At 39.4% G+C, this 22,287-nt stretch overlaps 1 protein-coding gene across 3 annotated transcripts in view; it reads left to right on the top strand.

The window, feature by feature from the left end:
* The first annotated feature begins 14,314 nt into the window (after positions 1 to 14,314).
* Positions 14,315 to 22,287, top strand: part of RC3H1 (ring finger and CCCH-type domains 1) — a 33,701-nt gene continuing 25,728 nt past the window's right edge. For 2 of the 3 annotated variants that reach the window (XM_074152747.1, XM_074152746.1), the window contains exons 1-2: positions 14,321 to 14,682; positions 22,156 to 22,276. In XM_074152747.1, coding sequence (XP_074008848.1) covers positions 14,452 to 14,682; positions 22,156 to 22,276 — 352 coding nt within the window. In that variant the 5' untranslated portion in view covers positions 14,321 to 14,451. Of the gene's footprint in view, positions 14,683 to 22,155; positions 22,277 to 22,287 lie in introns of all 3 variants that reach the window. The other variant, XM_074152748.1, reaches the window with a different exon arrangement.

Raw genomic sequence — 22,287 nt, 5'->3', positions numbered from 1 at the left:
ATATGTTCCAGGGGGAACACTTGGGAAAATTTTTCTCTCTCCTTAATGTGTGATGTTCTGTCTCCTTTCTGTAGCATTTGTGAAAATGAAGGAATAAAAATAGGACTAATAAGGTGACAGAAAAACTAGCAAGTTGCTTTCAGGCTTTTTTTTTTTTTAATCATTTATTCCTGTACCAAGTGTATTGGAAATTAATCAATTGGGTTATTCTATATTAAGTGTCAAAGTCTCTGTAGTCTAGTTCATAGGAATGAACTATTTCCCCCCGGTTTTGTAAGCCAGAGGATTTACATGGCTTCAGCAAGCAGAGAGATCAGTAGTTAGCTTTTCTGGTCACTCCTTTTGCAGTGGAACTTCAGAGTCAAATGTTTCTAACAAAATTGCACACAAGGACTGGGTGGGGATGTCTCTGGGTGTGTTTCTGAGAAGGAATTACATGATTACAGCTGTTCTTACTGGGTTCTCAGCTTTGCTGTACCAGTTCAGCTTGACAGAGCTCAAGTTGTTCTTGAGCTAAAGCTTGGGCATGATGTAGATGATTTTAGGACATACCAAGAAGAAAGGCGTCCACAGAAATATTTGGTATCGGCAAGGTAAATTAGACATTGGTATTTGAGGATGTAACGATGTGGCTATGACATTAGGCACTGCACGATGAGAACGGGGTGTGGTGTCGGTATTACTCACCAGGTATTAAAACGATCACAGGCGTATTTTCTTCTATGGAAAATCTGAAGGGAAAAAAGTATTCCACTGTTTCTTCCTGTGAGTAATACATGAATTCACCTGATAAATAAAATGTTAGGTGTCCTCCCCCTATCCCCTTCTCCAGGATGGGGGAAAAAGAAAGCCTTAGAACGGTTCATTTGCCAGGTCATGTGACAGTAATTGGGAGCCTTCAGGAAGAGGAAGTGAGTGACAGCAATCCTTTCCTTCAAGCACATCTGATAATTCATTAATGTAATTTCAGAACTTAGCATAGCTTTTGAGAAGTGGGAATAGAATCAGTCATGTTGATGTGACAAGCTGGTATGTGAGCTGTCATTACAGAATCAAAATTGACAGCAAGCCTGTGAAAATCCAGTAACTGCAGTATGCTAATAAATGCATTTAAATACTTTGTTCCTGTTGGGTTTTGTATGTTAAAAAAAGTAATTCCCAGTGCAATTATGAGGGCTTCAGTAGTGCTATTACAGGTGGCTTTGGCTTTCAGATTTTGAGAATTTTCTTGAGTACTTTGTCATTCACTTCTATCTTACTGTCATTGCTTTATTCCCAAAACAGTTAGTGGCTAGATACAGGAATGTGTAAAGCGATGCTGACTGCATGGGTGGTAAGATGATTTCAATGCCTAGTTTTCCCTTCCTATGCCTTATTATATATTTGGATACCTACTGTTTAATAAGGGTCTTACAAAAGACAGAGGGAATTTAAGTGATCGTCGTGCAAATAGTACCTGTGCAAGGCTTACTTGTCGCTTATCCAGGCTTGATCTGCAGCAGTAGAGGTGTGATTGACAGCTAAGTACATTCATTCTACTTTAAGACTCTAAAAGAAGGAAATATTAAAAATAGAAGTAGCCCATGTGTGCAGTAACTGTAAAACATCAGATTTACTCTCAAGATACTGTAATAGGTAATACTGCAGTCAGGGTGTGTGAAGACTCAAACACTTGTAGTCTTACAGCAGCCTGTGATGGTGTGTCTGTTGAAACCTCTTGGTGGGCTGTAACCATTTCAAGGAGGAGATTGTTAATGGAAGTTGAAACACCCAGATTAAGTAAAAAAAAAAAAGATGCTTGGCTGTGCAGCTACTCTTGTTTTCCTTCTGAGTATCTTCCAGTCTTTAGTTTTCCATGAGTGAGGTCTAATCTTCTGTGAATAAGATTCATTAACAGAAGTTTATCCTTGGCTTTTGAAGAGCTAGACTAGTTCAGCATGCTATGGAGAATGATATACATTTTACTAACAGAACTCTGGCAATAGAGTCTGTGAGATTGTCCCCTACACGTTTTTTATTTAATGTCATTCGAGTTGCTGATGCTGCTGTAATACAGTTTTAATATGTTTTCCAAGATGAATACATCTCTTAAGACTTAGCATTATAAACTGAGAATGAGAAAATTGTTCTTCATGGACCGGTCCACTTAAAACAAGTTTCATGGAAGTAAGCAGTAAATAAGAAAACTTTCTTCAGAAAGACAAAATCACGTCTGGAGTAGAACTGTTTTTACAAGTCCAGAGCAGCAAAATTCAAGTTGGCAGTGGATTTTTAATTAACTTCTTAGGACTATTGTATTTTGCCCTCTTGCTTGGATGCTTTTCAAGTTTTGTAACTTTAAACTTCTGTATCTAGGGCTATAATTCAAAAGTCTTTTAAGAGGATGTACTACGCTCTTTCTCCCATTTGAATTCAGGCTCCTGCCAAAAATCTAACTTTTATCCATTACTGATAGGAGGATCAATGGGATGTTGGAGATCTGGATTTTTTTCTCTTATACACGACTGTCTTGCATTGCTTGCTATATTTAAAAAATAAAAAATTTAAAAAAAGCAGCAGCTTTCATTTTTGTGGTTAAGCTCTGAGATGTTTGTTATTGGTTAAGAGTAGGTGTTTAATGGAAACCCTGAGACTTGAGCCTTTTGTTTCCACTCACTAAAACCACAAGTACTGTTTTTAATGATCTTGTAAAGTTGTAAAGAAAAGGTGCTATTTTTATAAATCTGGAAGGTAAGTGAGACTAACACCGAAGCAGCAAAATATTTAAGTTGGGGGTGGGTTTTTTTTTCCTTATAATTGACGGTTACATGAAGAGTCTCATTCAAAAGGAGTACCTTGCCCCAGGCTATTTCTGGCCTCTGGGACTGCTCTTTTTAGCAGAGCTACAAATTGAATCACTGGCTGCCAGTAGCATTTAAAGCAAATGAGGCTCAATTACATTCTGAGTCAGAAGTACCTGAATTAACCTGCTTTTCAGCAACAGTTGTGTGACCTCTCCTACTGATATTTAAAGACTTTAAGCCCTGTGTGAATGGTAATTTAATACTACTTAAAAGTGCCGAGCAGGTTTGTCCGTGCTGAATAGTGTTTGGATTTTTACCACAAAACTATGCTCAGAGGTGTGGAGAAAATCTTGAATAGTATGTTGACTAGCTAATTTTTTATTTTTACTTTTTTTATGCAACTGTTACAACACTCCAGGCTCAGTGCCATTTCTGCAACAAGCTGCCTCTTAACCTTGGATGACTCCAGAGCTTTAGTGTAGACTAGGTTACGTTATTAAAACACAATTGCAGCCGGTGTCATGGAAACAAGCAGAATAGTCATCTGTGAAACTTATGTTCTTTATCTTAATATTCCTGCTATTATTACCAGTGAAGCTACTACAGGGCTAGCCAAAGGAGGAGATCTGGCTTCGTTTGGTCCCTGTAAGCTATTTTTATATCAGCTATTGCAGCATTTGCATGATTGCTTCTTTGTTTGCAACTCTTGGTTTTAGGAGCAGTGAGAAAACTTGGGAGTTAAAGACTGCTGCAGGATTCTTTCATCTTCATCTTTGCTTAGTGCAAATGATGAGGTAAAATGATGGTTTTGACTGTATTTGTGTGACTTGCACTGTCAATAAACATTGGTTAAATCTTGCTGTGAAGCATTATTTTTGAAGCATAGATAATTAAGTGGATTTAGTATAAAGTAACAATTCCACAGTTTGTTATCACTTGACTTCCTTATTCCATTTCACCTACTCTCATCATGCCAAAGTGTTAAGGCTAGTCATCCTCATTGTTAGGATTGACTAATAGCATTTAAATATGTAGTTAAAACTTAGCCAGTTTGGCTAATGGAGATGGCCTCCATTAATGAAGACATACTTAAAAATCTGTGTTGCCCTGGTTGTGGCAAAATATGCTGCTCGTGAAACTCTTTACCTAAAAACTTAAGCTGTGATCTCGGAGAGAAATGGGGAAAACCTAGATTATCTTCTGTTAGCAGCTCCTCAGTCTGCTTACCTCCATTTGTTGGCGGCGGTTGTTACGACTGCGGTGTTGTGGTAAGCGGAACAGTGTTCTGACAACAGTTTTCAAACGTGCATCTTTTCTCTGAAGTTGATAGTGCCGTTCAGTTTCTTACTAACGTAGAAATGATATCCCATGGTTGACTGAACAGGTGCCTGAAATACAGGAGCTGAATTCTTGAAGCTGATATAGTTTAATAATTCTGTCTCAAAACCTTTGAGAGGAGGGTGTAACAGATTATAGAATTATAATAAGGCTCACGAGGTGAAAAGATTTTTTCATTGTGAATGGTGGTGAAATGTATGTGCCAGCAAGCTAGGTGCTCCGTTGCCTTTTGAAATAACATCACAGTAGTCTAGAGATTGTTTTTGTATACAAAATAATAAGAGAACCTTTCTTGTGATTATAATATGTTTAAAAGGAACTCATGAATTAAAAAACAGGCAGACAAGCAACTACATCGGTGGTTTTGTTTAAAAATTCATTAGTTTTTACTGCTCTTAGATGACTTTGTGCTTTTATTAAAAGATCTTTTTGATGTTTAAGTGTCGTCTTGCAAAATAAATTGCTTTGAAGGTAAATAGAACAACAGAAGCTTTATTAGAGACTACTGTTATGTAAACAGTTATTAACATGAAGTTGTTTCGCCTGTATTTTTAAAATGGGGGTAGCATCTACTAAATGACATGAAAAGCCACCTCCAAATCAAAGACATTAAAAGGGAGAGGGGAAAAAACCACTAAAGAATAAGTTCTGAATCAAAGTTGTCAAATGGATGCTTAAAATATTTGTTTTTCTGAATACCTGTGAAGTTCTGTGTAAAACTGGATTTTATATTTACATCTTACACTTTGAGTGACTCATTGACATAGAAGCCTCTTCTTTCCTGTGCTTGGCAGTAGCATTTATATTCACTTACCACTGCTCTTACAGATGTTTCAGCATTTCCTTACTATCGCACATGGAATTTTGGACATACAAGGTTTGGTTGGGTTTTAATTCTACTAGGTAGTTTGAAAACAAAAATTACACTCTATTCACTCTCCCCAATTTTTCGGGAGAGTGAATAGAGTGTAATGCTAGCCCTTGAACATAAGGGGAAGGGGGCAGGAAGGAAGTTCAGGCTATTACTCGATTCTTGCCTTGTAACTCTATCAAAGAAATATTTTCAGTAATATTTTCACAGTACACTACGAAAAGCATGCACACACAGAGAACACTCAAAAAAACCCCAGTTTTGGCAATTTCTGGATTTTTTTGTTTGTTTGTTTGTTTCAGAGAGAGTATGTCTTTACAAAAGTTTGCTGGGGAGTAGGGGGTGGGGGAGAATTACTAAAGGTTGCATTACTGAAGGTTGGAGAGCTTTTTTGGGCAGTTTTTGACCAGTGTCTCCAGCCAGACTTTAATTCTCCCCTTCTCTGTCTCATTGTTTCACACCGCAATGATAATGTTATTGTAGCTGTAGTGTCACTGACATCAAAGCAGAATTACTGCTGCTGAATCAAGTCAGGAGAGAAGCTCGTACTGGAGAGTGGGTGGCAAGCAACACTTTCTCCTTTTTTGTTAGGTTGTTTTTTTAATGCTTTCCCTTTCATTGAATTGTGCTGGGTCTTAACTAAATGATTCATGTCTACTTATCTCAGCCTAAGAAATGATAAGGGAATTGTAGTGGCAACAAGATCTTCCCCCCCCTTCCTAAATTTACTTTTCATCTACCGAATGGCTATAGTAGTAGTAGTCAGGTAACTGTAGATTATTCCTGCATAGAAAAGAATGATATTGGCCTTAGTGATTTTGATTTTTAATACAGTTTCTCCTTAACAGATCCCAGTCTTATTACTGTTGTGATATTTTCAATACTTCAGATCACTAAAAGGTGTCTAGAAAAAAACATATGTTTGTTTCAGCAGTTCAGTTCAGGACTCAAAATATGCCTATTCTTTCACCTGTGCCTGTGCAGCTGAAGTGTTTGCAGTCTCAAGAACGCTACCCACTTCCCATTGCTTTCACTTCCTGAAGTTTCCTACTTAGATTTTTATTTTAGATGAGCTGTTTGTGTGGCTGATTTATTGCTCTGTTTCAGGTAAAATGAGGTACTGGTTGTGTAATTGCTGTCCACCCACATTTCTGCCTACCTGTGTTTATTAACAAAGATCTACATTTAAAACTGGTAGCTTCAACCGGGGAACAACTATGCAAACAGTTCAGCTGGAATATCTTAGTAAGGAAGAGTAAGGACTTCTCTAACTGACACCAAGAGGTAATGTGTGTCTGCACCTTGAATCTGAAGACTTTTACAAGCTTGTGCTGTTTATCTTCACTGTGGCTTCTTTTGTGGGTGATCTGATGGCAGGCACTAGCAAATCTAGGAGAGATTAGTGAGGTTGGTTTGGTTTTAAATCAACCAGACAAAACTTTTTTGAAGTAAAGACTCTTATATAAAACTCTGAAAAACTGTCACAGGAGAGATTAGTCCTCCTGGACACACAAACTTCAACCTGATTTTTCTGGTTTTCTGGTATGGATAAGGAATTGTCCTCTCTTTAACTTCCCTAATTCATTGGAAAAGGCCTCGGTAATGTCAGACTGTAATTCTTCAGGGGCACATTAATTGCTTGATCATTAGCTCTAGTTCTCAAATTTGTCATTGTTGCAATACTTTTGGTTAGTTGGGTGTTCAGAAAGCAACTGTTCAAACATGTATCTGCCACTGGGAAAAGCAAATGGTTGGCTTGCCTCCTCAACAGCAGGATCCATAGCTCTTGAGCATTTGACCAGTTGAACCAAAGTCTCTCTTCTGAAAGCCGTTGTGGATATTTTAAGTGCCTTCTGCCTTTCTTCTGTTAATCTGTTTGGTTCTTCCTTGATTTTTAATCCTAGTTTAATCATTGTGTTACTGTTATAGCCATTTGCATTGACAAATGCAAGAATTCTTAATTTGAAATGGAAGGAACGTGTCCTAGACATGCTTGTCTACTATTAACTCCCTAGACTTAATCATCTGTGGGCTTGGGACTCCTTATGATTGGTAGAAAAATTTTCGTAGGTAATAGATCATGAAACCATTTACTATTAAGTGTTGGTCACTTCCCCTTTCTTTTAAATAAGCTGTTAAGTGATGTATAATATCATCCAGAAATTATTTCAGTCATGTGTATCTCCCCTGAAAATTTACTATTTGAGTCACATGCAGGTTGTATGTTTTGGTGGGTATGAGCAGGGAGGTTTAAGCTTCCTCTACGCGTGTGTTGTCTTCTAATGTTCATTGCCCTCATGGTGTAAGTGGTTGAATAGTGAGAATAAGACGTCAAGAAAATGTTATATTAGGTTTCATACCTTTTTTTTTTTTTTTTTTTTTGTTCCCCTGTAAAATGCTGGATAAATATCTTTATTCAACAGTATTCCATTCTGCAGAATAGAAAGACGTTAGCTCTTGCCTCACAGGATGTTGTGAAGCTTAAATAATTGTTAATTGCTTTTAGATCCTCTGTTGGGGAGGTACTGTGGTAGAATTGTGATATTGGTGGGATTTTTTTGTTTCCCTTGTGTTGCTGCAAGCCAGGAAGTTTCAAATGAGGGATAACATCTTGACCTTAGCTGGCCCCTGTTTCCTAAGGTGCTTCAGAGGCTACCAAATAGGAGACTTTTATGAAAGTAGATAAACTTCTTCCTTTGTTTTCACAGTCAAAATATAAATTATTGAGGATAAAAGAAAGCAAATCTTGAATCTGATCTAACTGAGCTTCGGTGAGTTTGGGACAGAATTGTGATGCCGTTCATAGTCTTCTCTCCTTTTCCCTTTTTTTTTTTTCTTTTTTTTAAAAAAAAAAAAAAAAAGAAGGAAAAGACTTATATGGCCACTGAAGCCCATTGGTGTTTACGTAGCTTTAAAAGAAGGGTGGGAATTTCTTTTGTTGCCGAGCTCAGTCTTCTGGGCAGGCGTTCAGCGGTGCCGGGGCGCGTGCATGCGAGCAGGCCTGCGCGCAGCCCAGGAATGAGGAAGTGGAGCCCTTGCCGTCAGTTGACAGCGTACAGCGAAGTTTCAGGGAGCAAACAGGAGGCGGGGGGGGAAGAATATCAGTCTATCAGAAACACTATTCTGGACTTACTGTATTAGTGTTGTTCATGGAGCTCCTCAGGTGGAGGTAAGAAGCTTTTTCTTCTACCTGCTCTTCTCTGATCAGGCATGGGCTTTCTTTCTCTCTTCAGTTTTTTCAGAGGTTGTTCTGTGGAACTAGATATGGAAAACACAGCTAGCACGATTAATCTTTTTCTGTGAACCGTGAAGTTGGCAGCACTGGCTGTTTGTGTGTGTGACTTCAGCATGCTTTTTGAGAACGAAGCGTCAAGTTCTCTATAAACAACCTATTAGTTTTGGCTGGTCAGGGTTTCCCATGGGTTGTCAGGTCAGTTTTTTGCTAAAATGAAACTTAGGGCTTTTTAAAGTATTAGATTCTGCACTTCTCCTCAGGAAAGAGAGGAAAGGTACTTCAGTGTTCTCAGAAATGCTGTTTATTACATGGAGCACACTGGAATGAAGAACTTATTTACTTGAATAGGTCCTGTGAAGCACTGGTGAAAATTGGTGGTATCTGTTTGGCGTTAGGAAAGTATGGAGGGGTCCAGTTGTTGGGTTGGATTGCACTGTGGGTATCTGGTAATCCTGATTAGTTAGGAATTGTTTTACTGTTATCTGTTAATTTCATTTAGGTTGTTGATTTATTTTTAATCTCGAGTGCGAGAGAGGTTTTGAAGTAGTTAATGTATCCTAGAACCAGTCTCACGAGAGAGAGAGAACGGCATCTTTGGCTAGGTGTTACTTTTTTCTCAGAAATGTGTGTGTTACTACTAAGGAATAACAGTCGTTACAAAAATTAATAAATTGGTATTTTCTTTATTAGGTTAAATTATAGATTAGCCAAGAGCTGTATTTGCGTGAGCAGGTCGGTTGGCGAGGCCGAGTTTGTTTTGGCAGTGAGGAGCTGCTTTAGCGTTAAGCTTTGCACTCAATAGGCTTACTTGTATGTTCACTGTTAACTGCTACAGGAAGTTCTGCTTGTTTTATTTCTGAGTAAGACTCAGCAAAAATGAAACAGCTTCAGGACTAAAATACAAGCAGACAATAAAAATTGCTGTTATTCAGAATTTCGATCTTCAAATGTCAAGAAGGTGATGAATCAATGATCTTTAAGGTCCCTTCCAACTCTAAACATTCTATGATTCTATGATATTGTTTGGGTGAGAAGAGCTTGGTGAAATGCCGTGGGGAGTTAGGGAAAAACAGGGGAGCAGGTTAATGCTCTTAGGAGCTGTATATAGTGAAACGGCGGAAACTGAGCAGAGGGTGCCCTGTAGGTGTGCTGAGTCATCTGCCTTAAACTGTAACATGACTTACTTGTGGACTGCTGCTGGGAAAGATCAGCGCTAACTTGTGCATGACGAAGTGGCACATGATACGTCTGTGCTAGCCTGGTACACGTTAGGTCCAAATAACATGTTTGTGAGGGAGGTCAGTATATACTTGGTACCTGTACCGAAGGACTCAGAGAGTGCGATTAATCTAAAGGGAGTTAAATTTTAACCGAAAGCAGAAGAGAGTTTTCCTGTATGTCATCGTGTACAAAACTTGATGCCAGTGGATGTTGGCACAAAGCATTCTGCATTTTAAAAGTGTTTTATTCCTGAAGGTTGAGTCTGCAAAGCTTTCTAGCTACGTGTGGAAGGCTCTGGTCATCACAGACGTAACACCTTGCTTGGACAGGAGAATGTGTTTCCCCTCTGCGTTGTAGTATGGCAGAGTAAGGACTGTGATAAAGCATTGAGCGGTTGTACTGGTGGTTTATAGAATGATCCTATCTTTCTCTGAAGCACTGGCAGGGTCCCAGAGGAGACAGGTCACTGATCTGATTACAGCATGACATTTCCAGTCTGGGTTGAAGGATGGAATTTCAAGGGGTTTTGCGGGGTGGGGAGGACCCAGAAGAGAGGAGAAGTTTTATCAGGTTCCTCTAGCTGTGGATAGAAACAGCTTATGCGGGGCTAATCAGGAGTAGGGGCTTGCATCAAGTATTTCGTATGTTCATATGTTCAAACTCAGAAATGACAAAATAAATGTGTTTCTGGTCCCAGTGTAGTATTCAAGGTCTGTGTCTTGGGGCATCTTCATTCTTAATTACAGCTTCTCGTCCTCCAGTTTCTGTATTGTGGATGTGTCTTTTTAGTTTTGTTTTCTTGAGTTTTGGGATATCTTTATTTTCCTCAATCCATACACAAACAAGTATGTGTGTATGTATTTGAAGTGTAGGAAGCTAACAGGTGTGAAATACTTGGTGGATAGAGAAGGTGGGTTAAAAATGTCACAGTATTATGGGAAGGGGGATTTTATTTAAATAGCTACGTCTTTTATAAATGTTTTTGCATTTTGCTCACCTCCGGCATAATGCTGGAGAGAAACGTTTATTTATATTTTTTATAAAAAAATTGCTATACCATGAAAGTGTTAGCATGCTTTTCCTACCTTATCTGTACAAGGAAGTGTTCTGTTTCTCTGGTGAGGATGGTTCCAATAGCTGTCTGTGATAATGAAACTGTCTTGTTTCCATGATTTTATTGCTGTTTGTAATCCTTCCTGTTTAAAGTAGCTCTTTGAAGATAGAGAATATTTTGTTTCCAGTTATTTCCAAGGTCATAGCAAGTCTCTGTCATGGTTTCGGGTGAATTTACCAATTGTGACCAATTTGTGACCAGGACAGTCACAAACCTTGCAGAAAGATCCACATTTTTCCCAGCTCCACTTCTTACGTGTATACCCCATCTGTATGCTTTGTTCCTGGGGGAGATTGATGTTGTATCTCGGCACTTGACACTGCTTCCTTGTCTGAAGATTGAAGATCCAGCAGGAAAACTGGACCGCGTATGTGGAAAGCTGTGGCAGCAGCAGCAGTACTGGGTTTGGTGCCAGTCTGTATGCATGCAGCTCATGAGCCATCAGTCCCTGGGATGCTGTTCCCCTGTTATGCAGGAATTCCACAGTTCTGTGCTGATCTGCTCGAGAGATTTATTAGCAGAGCAGGGTTTGTTGTTCAGACAGCCATTCTTTTCTCCTGTGGGGAAAAGGTTGGCTGGATCAAGCCACTTAACCATCTGTTCCAGCAGTTAGACCATGCTTAGAAATGATTTCCTGATGTTTCTCCCAGCCATATTTTCTATTGTCAGTGCTATCTGTGGCCTTCCCCAGGCATTTAGGCACCAGTATGTGTCAGTAGTCTGGTGAAATGAGGGGTGGGAGAGAAGCCCATGATGGGTAAGGGAGAATTGCCACCCACTGGTGAAGCGTGCCTCTCTAGTGATTGCATATCCACAGTCAGGGCTGTGGGGTTTCCATTCACGTGTGACCTTCTATTCTGGCAGTTCGATGCCAGGCTTGGGCTTATTAGGACCCTTCTGAGAGTTGTGCTCGTGTGTAAGCTTTGCTTCTGTTGTTCTCCAGCCTTTTGAGACCTGCCTTGATAAGAGATCAGGGATGCCACTGATTACTCCCTCCCTCCCGAGACTCCCCAAACTTCTCTTTCAACTGCTAAGGTTGTAAATAAATATGACCTATTTCATTATGACAGTTTTCTGGAATGGCCAGAGGTACAGGTAGGAACAACATGTCTCTATTTACATTTTTTTTTTAATTAGTGAACTCATGTTAAAATTGTGCTCAACTCCTTTTTTCCAGTTCAGAGCCTCGGATGGTGGAGTCTCCATGTCCACATCTGCTTTTTAGTGTAGATGGTATAACTTCATCTTAGCTTCTGATTTTAGATTTCCTCAGTTTGTAAGAAACTGCTCTTTTCCTTAATGCTTGGTTAATAAACAGTGTTTCAAATAGACTGTCCAAATTGCTTCTGAATTGCAGATGAGTCTGGGAAATTGTTGGTGGATATTTTAATTCCAGTGTGGTAGAAAGGAAGCAATATGATTCAGCTCTTAAATTTTGAACCTCAAATGGTATTTCATAGCACAGCAATACATACACTAGATTCATCAAGCTGTCTACTGCTCTTTGCAGAGGGATTCTTGTGGAGTTTCAAGGTAATTTCTGTAACAGATTTGGTTTACAAAGAATGATTCTTGTTGGGAGACTTGATACCAGAGTTTACTTAAAAATATATAAAGGAGGGAAGACTTGGAAGTAAATTTCCTGGGTAAGTTTTAGGCAGTCAGCTCAATCAAGTAACTTACAAGTGTGAAGTGTTTTCCTTTGGGTTATGGTCATACAATAGTAATGGGAATGATTTGGCTGTCTGCTCACAAGATGAAAAAAGTTATTGATTTGCTATTAAAGAGGTCATTTGAGGGGAGGACATGACCCTGAACAACCTTGGCAGATCTTCTAGTTGTGCGGTGGCGGTGTTAGGGTTAACCACACACAGTGCCTCTTCCTCAGTACCACCCTGTCTGGGTAGTATTGATTTCTTATTGATCCCTTTCTGGCTGGTAAACAGTGGCTGTGTGGCGTTGTACGTTGTCTTGTGAAGATAGAAGCAGAATTTTTTTATTAGCTTTAGAACTAAGCTTTAATGTTTTGTTGATGAAACATGGCTAAAAGCTTAACTAGTAACTTTTCATTGTTTGTCTTGGCAAAATGATGGTAACTGTGAACAACATCACACTAAATTCTGGAAAAAAGCCCGAGGCTTTTCAGAGTCTGTTTTAGCATTAGAGTTTTGTTGCCCTTTTAAAATACTTTGATTCTGAATTGCACAAGTCATAACTTGAAGTTTTTCTCTGTCTTTACTTCGAATTGAGTTTTTAATTTTGAGGTTGTTTTTTTTTAAGCTAAGATTTGATAAAAGGTTGCGCTTCTTTCTTAGAACTTTCTATCTGAACAGATATTAGCAAGCGAGTGCACACTCTTTGGTACAAAGCCAAAGCCAGTGGTGTGTGGGAAAGTGAAACTAGCGCATTTGGGTGGCTGGGGTGGGTTTTTGTTGTTGTTTTGCTGCTTGATTTAGAAAAATCTGTTTGGTAGTAAATCCATGTGACCAGCACGGTTTTTTGCTAACATCATTGGTGATAGAAAGTAAGACAGACATCAGAATTTTTTTTATTACCAATTTTCCTTTTGATAATGATTATTTTCGTATCACTCCATCTGTCTACTCTTACATTTCTCCTTACATGCAGGGTTCTGGTTTTGTTTAATTTATTTTTTTTTTTTGTCCCAAAGAGATGTCTCAGCTTCCATTCCCTTATAATTAGTAAGATTTGATCCTTTTAGCGTTTTGATTCAAAACTGCTAAGTAATAAAGACCTCCCAGCTTCTCTTATGTTGTAGTGTTTCAATGTAATCTCTCAAAGTGTTAAAAGTCTTACTTTTTCTGTCAATATAATCTCTAGGTAGGCAATTAATGATATAAATTAGGGTTAGAAAAGGGTCATTGAGAAACTGTTGTTGCTCTTTGAGTCCAAAGGTACTTCTAGAAATTTCCTTCCTGCTTTTGAAGCATGGAGCTGCTCGGTGGGCAGACAGAGGGCGAGTTATCAATGCTGAGTTATACCCAGCAATGCATGGAGTTTCCCTGGGGAACCGGGATGTGACCAGATGAACCCATGTGGTACCACGTAGCTCTGCACAGACCAGCTTGTGTGAAGGTGCTTTAGTAGCAGTTTATAATATTACCTAGTCATGGGCATGAGCTGTATTGCATCCAGACAGTGTCTGACTGTAGCCTGAGCCATTCATCCCTTGCGTCTTGAGGGTATGGCAGCTCAGATGGCTCCGCAGAGTCATTGTGAGCCAAGCCAGAGCCCACTGAACTCGGAGGGAACCTTGCTTGTGATAGAGGTTTTGAATGAAACCTTGTCTGAGCAGAATTATTTGAAACTTACAATGAATGCTATTTAAAAAAATATTTTAGTGGAATAAGCACAAGAGCTTCAAAAATTGTCTTTTTTAATTCAAATTGATAGTTGATGTTAATTGGCTCATTTGTAAAGAAAAAAGATAACATAAAAACCAAAAGCTAATTAGTCTTACATCTTCAATGAGACAGCTATCTGGGTTTGGTTTTTTTTTTGGTTTTGGGGTTTTTTTGAAAGCTGCATAGCAACAAAAACAGTTTTAAGTGCCTTTTCCAGTGTCAGAGACTAGCTGGAATTAAAGAAAGTCATGACTCAGTCCTCTGTTAATGTCAGAACTGCACTTCTAGCTCAGCTGTACTTCTACAAGTAGTATTTACCTAGCACAAAGGATTTCACGTGCCAGTTCCAGTAGAGAATGCTAACTCTCTGTTTCTGTTTTCTTCTAGGTTATGTTTCACACTATGTGCTGACTGTCTGTACTTACAGAAGATATTTAAAAACAAACAGACTTTTTTTTCAAAGATTTTGATTCCAGTGGAATCTGTGCTTTAGATTTTTGTCTTGTCAATTAACTCCTGAAGCAATGCCTGTACAAGCTCCACAATGGACGGATTTTCTCTCCTGCCCAATTTGCACACAGACCTTCGACGAAACAATCCGGAAGCCCATCAGCTTGGGTTGCGGCCACACCGTCTGCAAGATGTGCCTCAACAAGCTCCACCGTAAGGCATGCCCTTTTGACCAGACCACTATTAATACAGACATTGAACTCCTTCCTGTGAACTCAGCCTTGCTGCAACTAGTGGGTGCTCAGGTATTGGCGCTTTTTTTTTTTTTACATCTGTTTCTATGTTGTTTTCCTTCTTTCTTTTACATGGACAATTTATGAATAAAGAATATGATTCTGTCTTAATGGTGTGTCGACATCTACCTTTTTGTAGACTGACTTTGACGAATACAGGTTTTAGACCTTTGACATGCTGTAGTAGAGGTGCCTGGAACAGCAGTTAAAATCTTGCTTCTGCCGGTTGCTGACTGTGAGTTTGTGTTGCATCTGATTTAGTATAACCATGGACGGTCACCAGAAAGGGCTGATTCTCTTCGCTTCCTTTTTCCCTAACTTGTATCTAACTGTGCTCTCCCAAAAGGATGAACTGGATCAGTGAGCTTGTCTGGTGGGAAGCCGTTCTTCTTCTGTGTTACTTGCTTTACCCTATTCACCGTATAGACTTGTGATCAGTTGCTCTGGAAGAAGGAGCGGGGAGTAAGGGAAGTGGGACAGACCCCTCTGGTAGCAGCCTTTATACTGCCTTATGTTTTATTTGAAACTGTGCTCTGGAAATGTAATTTCCTGAGTTGACATATTAATCGAAATCCATATAGGTGAATGGGGGGAGCCTGCCCGAGACACTCTGTTCTGCTGGAATGGGTACTCGTGAGGTCAGCTGAACCAGTGATCCGATGGGGATCAGTACTGCAGCGTTACTGGTACTGACAGCAGCCTCAGGAGAGGAGTAGGGATGTGTGGAAAGCAGGATCGCCTGTTCAGTTGCAGTGCAGTCTTAAATTGGCATAAGCTTATCATGGTTAGATCACTGGGAGTTTCCTGTGACCCGTACCTCCCAAGGCTGGGCAGGATTGTGGGCTTAGGGGCAGGAAGGACAATCATGCCTAACTTAGGGGTGAGGAATAAAAGCGTAGATGGGATGCAGTTATCTGAGAGGGGTTATTGTTTTGTTCTGTTCTGCTTCTGTGTCTGGGCTCAGCTGAGTTAGAGGTAGCAGAAAATTCAATGAGATCCATAGCTCAGGGAAAAGAAAAGAGCTATGTTGTGGAGGAACTTTAAAAGGTGTGGAGGAAATAAAGATGTTCTTACGATGCTTTTTATTAGATGCATTTTATCCAGATGTGGTTTTGCCACTTCTTTTTTCATTTGGTTTATCAAGTTATGTGGCTAATTTGTTGTTCTTTTGTGGTGTATAGCATAGAAGTTTAAATGTGGTGTATTTCAGAAGTTTTAAAATTGAGTTGTGTTTCTGGCTGTGCTAAGTGACTCATCCTGCTCTGCAGGAGAGAGTGATGAGACTGTGCTTCCATTTCTGTCATACGTGTATGCCGCCATCTTTGAAGAGCTTCAAAGCGGTGTGGAATCTGTGGATGATCCCATAAATAAGTATTGTAATTCTTTTTCTCCCTTATGTCATCTTCCTTCCTCTCTGGAGGAAGAAACTCTAGAAACTCTCTGGAGTTTCTAGAATAGTTCCAGCTGTATCCAAATGTGCATGTTTTTGATAAATGTCTTTCTCCTCCTGCTTTTTTTTCGGTTGTTTTGTGTGCACTTGTTAAGCTTTCTGAGAGGCTATTTGATAGCTTTAACTTGATACTTGCCCGAATTAAAATTTCTGTAAAAACAAGATCCTCTGGAATTAGATGGAAAATTACCCTGCCTCTGCTGCAGGTAATTCAGAATTTTATTCTGGTTTTGCTAGTTAGTCAACCAGAGTTTCCTCATCCATATGTGCGTGAGTTATGAAGCAGGAAGAACAGCTTTATTGTATCTGTCTTGAGAGTGCTCTGAAGTCTAGGTTCTGACATTGAACTAATAACATAATTTTGTGCTCCTTTTCGAATCTTAAATTTTAATGTTATTAAGATACGTAGGACCTTTTTTCACGGTGACCTTAAAGCTGCAAATGCCACGAAAAGAGACAGTATTCCCTTCCCCTTATTTGCCACTCATTCCTCAGCATATGCTACTCGCTGTGTTCTGTTAACTAAACAACAATCCCTGATCTTAGCTGTGTTTTTATTACTGACAAACTTTCCCCTTAAGAGAAACTTGCACCACCTCCCCCTCCAGCTCCTAATTTCAATGAGCATGTGAATGAAATCAGTATAACTCACCCTCCTTTCTCTTCTTTCCTTTTTCCTTCCTGGCACCTGTAGTAGTGTTTACCAGATTATGGAGTAAAAGGAATTATGTACTACTTTGCTGTGAAGGACAGGGAAGCAGTTGCTATTTTCCGCTAGTCTCTCTAAGGCCATTTTTTTATCTCTATACAGAAAAAGTCTTGGTTAAGGACAAAAAAAGAGTACTTTAGAGATACTACAGTAATTTTGAACTCTATCCCATTAAGAAGGTGGGCTGTCTTTGGTACATATCAACAAAAATGATCTGTGAGCAGCAAGCCAGTTTACAGAGCATGAGTAGTACCAACAGCTTTAATGAACAAAGACTGTTTTCTTGTTCCACTTCTTGGTTTAGTTTCAGGAGGGTGTATGTGTCATTAACGTCCCCTAATCTCCAACAAGCCCCTAGCCTGAGTCCATGGAGATGTGTAATACTTCTATTTTTAAATGATAAATTAAAAAAAAAACCAAACAAATTTCATTTTAAAGGAAATACAGTACAACACAATTAAAGCTTTTATCAAAGCGGGGGTAGAAAAGCAGTTTGTTCTTTTCCTTTTAGAGAGGCTTCTGGGAAGTTCACACATTTATGAGTGCTGAGTGCTTTTTTGCTGGAGGCAGAGGAGGAGACCAGGCAGTTTGAAGAAACAAATCTATTCTACTGTGACTGGCAGCAATGACAGGATTCCAGGGCAAGTCACGGTTGTTGGCTTTCACACAGGCACAATACATGAAATAAGCAGGACTGTACTTCTGGGGAAGATGTACTAAATTTGTCAGACAGGCACCTGGGGAAGCAGTAACCTATTTCTCTGACAGTAGCATTATCTCTCTCTGTAGGTTTCATCACTTTAATGGTGAAAAGAGTTGGTTTCTTACTTGAATTACAGGCTGTTTTTCGGTTTTCCCTCTTCCCAACCCTTGTCAAAAATAAAACCTGTTGCCCAGGTTGTAGCCACCCTTGATGTGAAAATTAACTGTTGCAGAGACACAAATTCCTGCTCCCCCACTCTAGCATGGTACACATCAAAAGTGATTACAGGGTCTATTCTGGAAGGCAGTAGTCGGGCAATTCAGCCCACATACAGGTAAGTTCAGCCACAGAAGATGATGGCAGCAAGAAGGAATTATAAAGGGAAGATGAGAATTATTATTCCTGGGAGAGCTGGGAATTGCGGAGCACCTGCGCAGGAGCTAAACATATTGTGAGGGAAGGGAGGCATGATGGCCTTGGACACAAACCAAAAAGGCATTCGTGGGATAGCTTGCTTTTTGAACTTCTTGTGTAAAGAAATCCCTTAAGCCAGTTTCTAGGGGAATAAGGTTTTGAATTTTAACTATTCGAGCATCCACGTATTACTTACTATATGCAACTATTTTAAACATTCACCAGGCCAGTGTTTTGAAGGTGCATAATCATGGATCTGTCATCTAATCTCTTCCCTCCTGTTTTTTTTTAACACATGAAACAGCAGTGTGCACATTCCAAACAGGTGACGTGAAGTGACAAAAATTCCTGTGGTGCTTTAATTTCTTTCATAGCCTCCTGCTGGACATGATAAATATCATTCTAGGCATTAGGCAATGGAATCATGTATATGAGGAGAGAACGGGTGGAGTGATCTTAAAGCATGGCCCTTTCAAAAGGGGAAGATTACAATTGCAGAGATATTAGTGGCACATTTAATACTGTATTGTAATTTTTGGTGAAATGAGGTGTCACAGAAGAGGAATTATCTGTGAAGAAGTTGTCCTTAGTGCAAACTTTTGAGGAACTGAAGACAGTAGGCTTTGGTTTTTGTTGTTCTGGTTTGGGGTTTTTATTTGTTGGGGTTCTTTGTTTCGGTTTGGTTTTGGTTTGGTTTGGGGTTGGTTTTTTTGGCAGGAAGCAAATCATCCATTCGCGGGGGAAAAAACATGGAGGAAAACAGTTTTCAAACCAGACAAAAAGGGGTTTGGTCCGTTTAGCGTGTTCTCATTCTGTGCAATTAGATGTCTAATGGTAATTAGTGACAACTCAGGCCGACATCCTTCATCAATTTATACTTAAATCACCAATTCAAAATTGCTGCCTGGTATGAGATGATGCTTTAGCATTCTTTTCCGGTCCCCTTCCTCATGCCGTCATAACCTGCCTTTTCCCACAGCCATAAGTAGTCATGCTGATGGGTGACATTCCACTGCCAGAATATTCGCAGTCATTGCCAAGGCAGATGCGCACAGAACGATCACAAATTTAAAGTAATTAAACAGCCGAGATTTATTTTTCCTGTCTTGTTCTAGTCCCCCTTGGGAGGTGTATATTACATTATGTAAATATATTTGCAGCGAAAACTGTGATAAGGGTGTGGTGTCTGAGAGAACGGAATATTGAATGAGGATTAAAATAATGAACTCGCTCTGCGGGGCATCTATTTTGAGGCACTCAAGAGGGATTGTAAACAGAAGTGACCATAGGGTCCTGCATGCTATTGAAAGGCTGTTTTGCAAAGGGGAAGTGGAAATGCTTTGAAGTTGTATTATTTCTCAGTTGTCCCTCAGCAATTCCACAACAGAGCCAAAATTAAAATTCAGATCTTCTGTGACTTTTATGAATCATGGTTTTATAATTTTTCTCTTGGTAGATGCTGTTTTTTAGAATCGTTCTAACCCTAAAATATTTTTAAAAGTCTTAGAAGTGCATATACTAGAACCAGCAAAAGGGCAAATTATTTGTAAGTTTTACTGTGAGATGTATCACGTGAATGAAGATGAAATGTGGGTGGGGAGAAATACGTTCTCTGGTCCTGAAGACTCCTAAAAGCACAAAATAAGCATCTTGTTTTATTGTTCAATACTACACTTGTTCCAGCTTAAGATGAAAGTTAAACTAACCTCTTTCAGGCTCAGTTTGCAAGAAGTACAGTTGTGCACAGCTTTTAGATTTTTACACTGAAGCATCGTTTGCAAAGAGAAGAAATGGGAATGATAGGCAGATACAATATTGCATAGCTTGATTAACTCTTGGGAATTTTTTCTGTGCCAGCTTTTTCCTGGGGGAGGGGGAAGCTTTCTGTTAGTTGCCTAGATAGTCCTTGTGTCTCGCCGGTGGAGTTGTGCTGTGTCTGGCATTCCAACCCGCTGCTGTGAATGTGTGCTAAACCTGCCTTAATTCAAGATGGAAATCCACAGCTGAACACAGCTTCCTGTCCCATGTCAGTTCCAAGCCCGCTTTGTCTGCTGGCTGTTGCAATGCTCTAGTTGTATTTCAGGTTGTCACCAGCGCCAGACTGAATGCTTGCAGGAGTAAATAGGAATTTGCACAAAATATATTACAGCAGTAAATAGGGAAGAGACACTGTAGTCTCTGTCTTGGCACAAATGCATGAGATGCGCGTTGTTTGATCAATAAGCAAGTTCTGCTGGTATAACTTCCCAGACAGAAGCAGGCTGCTAAAATGGCAGTGCCTTTGAAAAGGAGGTGGAGTATTCTCTTAACGTGAAAGCAAACATTGAAGGTGTTAATACTTGTTTCCCAAATTCTGAGGAAACAGTCCAGCTGAAGCTGTTGCCCTTGCAACAGTTATGGCTGACCACTGTAAAATACAGTTACAAAATCTCCTTTTGCTGATAACTTTCTTGCTTACACACAAAAAAACCAACAACAAAAACCAACAACAAAAAAACCAAACCAAAACAGCCCAAACAAATGCTACTTCATCCTAAAAATTAAAACAAAACAAAACCTTCCTCCCCCCCCCCCCCCCCAACTTCACAAGTTAACTGCAGTCTGTGAAAAGCATCTACACTAACCTTGGTGTGATTAAACTTGGTTTTGTTTTTTCCTTCACTAAGAGTAAAAAAGGAGGTGTCCGGTCTTCATTACATTAGTTTTGGGGTGGTATCAACTCTCTTACTTGCAGCTAATAGGTTACACTCCAAGATCTTTTTTATTTTGTCATCTACTTCTACAAGCAAGAGTTGCATAGCTAGTAACTTTTTATTTTGCAATGTGTGTCAAACGAGCAACTTACCACGCGTAGTTGTCTAAATCTGTAGAAGTGTGATCTTATGATTGAAATGGTTTGCTTTCTATGAAAATTGATAGGAAAGCTCCTGTCCACATTGGTGGTGGCAACCATATATGCGTATGTGTATATTTTATGTATATTCACTGCTTTTATTTGCTGCTGCCATCATAATGCTACCCATGGCTGGGTTGCACATGAAGGTATAGCAGGTTTGTAGCTGTCTTTAACTCGAGCATTAAAGGCTTTTGCTTTTAGATTGAGGGCCTGGGTTGGTCCCTGTAAGAAGCTATTGGGATTAGCATGCTCTTGCTGCCAGTGGGGTAGTGATTGATTTGGAAATACAAGTTGAAGTCTGAGATCTGTTTGCACTTCGGTAGCGTATGCAAAAAATGCTTGTGTTTTAGTCTTATAGGAAATTCCAGTTCATTATACTGTCATATGTTGAATTGGTTGTTGAATAGTGATTTTGAGAAACATTACTACAGTGCTATACTGCACCCCCAAATTTGTTGAAAGCTTTGAGAATTTAACTGGAGGAAAGCAAAAACAAAATTACAGCTTGGGAGGAGGGTGTTTCCAACATGTCTTTGAAAAATCCTGATTTCTAGTGACTGCCTAGATGAAGAAATAAATGCCACAATCAAAAAAAAAAAAAAACAAAAACCCAACAAAAACCAAAACCACAAAAGCAAAACAACCCAAGAATGTGACTGGCCTTGACAGATTAATACTTGCGTTTATATGTACTGTGTAGGATAACTTGATCTTGCCGCTTGATAATTGGGTCTAGTGAGAATATGTTTCAAGGGTGTCCTAGTATATTTGCTGCTAAGTCTTTATCCCGCTAATCCAAATAACTCCTATCACTTATCCCCAGATGATTTTAGAGCTGAGGCCCTAGATATGAATCTGTACTTACCTGCAAACCAGGGTTTGTTGTCTGATTTGTTCTGATCTATTTGTTTGGTTGGGTTTTTTGGCCAGCCAGCTTTGGGGTTGTCTCAATATGTGTGTTATTTCAGCCAATTTTATAGTTATAAGAAATGCCATGTTTCTCATGCAATATTTTTTTGTCATGGAGTAAGTCTCTGCTTCTAATTCCTGCCAGCCACTAAATAGAAGTAGTATTCTAACCATAAATTTTTTACTTTTTTTTGCCTTCATTTTTCCTGACTCTCTTGATGCTATTTGTTTGTTAAACAAGCTGAAAAAATGCTTACTAATATAGAAAAAAAAAAAAACAAACACACAGAAGGGGAACAAAACAGGAAATGCTTGATATTAACAAGCTTGATGTGGTGCTTGTAAGCATGGCTGCCACTTATTTTTGCATATTCATTATAGATGTACATGTAATCTCCTTTCAGGTTCCTGAGCAGCAGCCAATTACTTTATGTAGTGGAGCTGAAGATACCAAGCATTATGAGGAGGGCAAGAAATGTGTGGAAGAATTAGCATTGTACCTCAAACCACTCAGCAGCGCGAGAGGTAGTTCCTGC

The sequence above is a fragment of the Numenius arquata genome, chromosome 8 (assembly GCF_964106895.1).
Source record: "Numenius arquata chromosome 8, bNumArq3.hap1.1, whole genome shotgun sequence".
Lineage (NCBI taxonomy): Eukaryota > Metazoa > Chordata > Aves > Charadriiformes > Scolopacidae > Numenius > Numenius arquata.
This window is presented reverse-complemented; position numbering and strand designations above follow the sequence as displayed.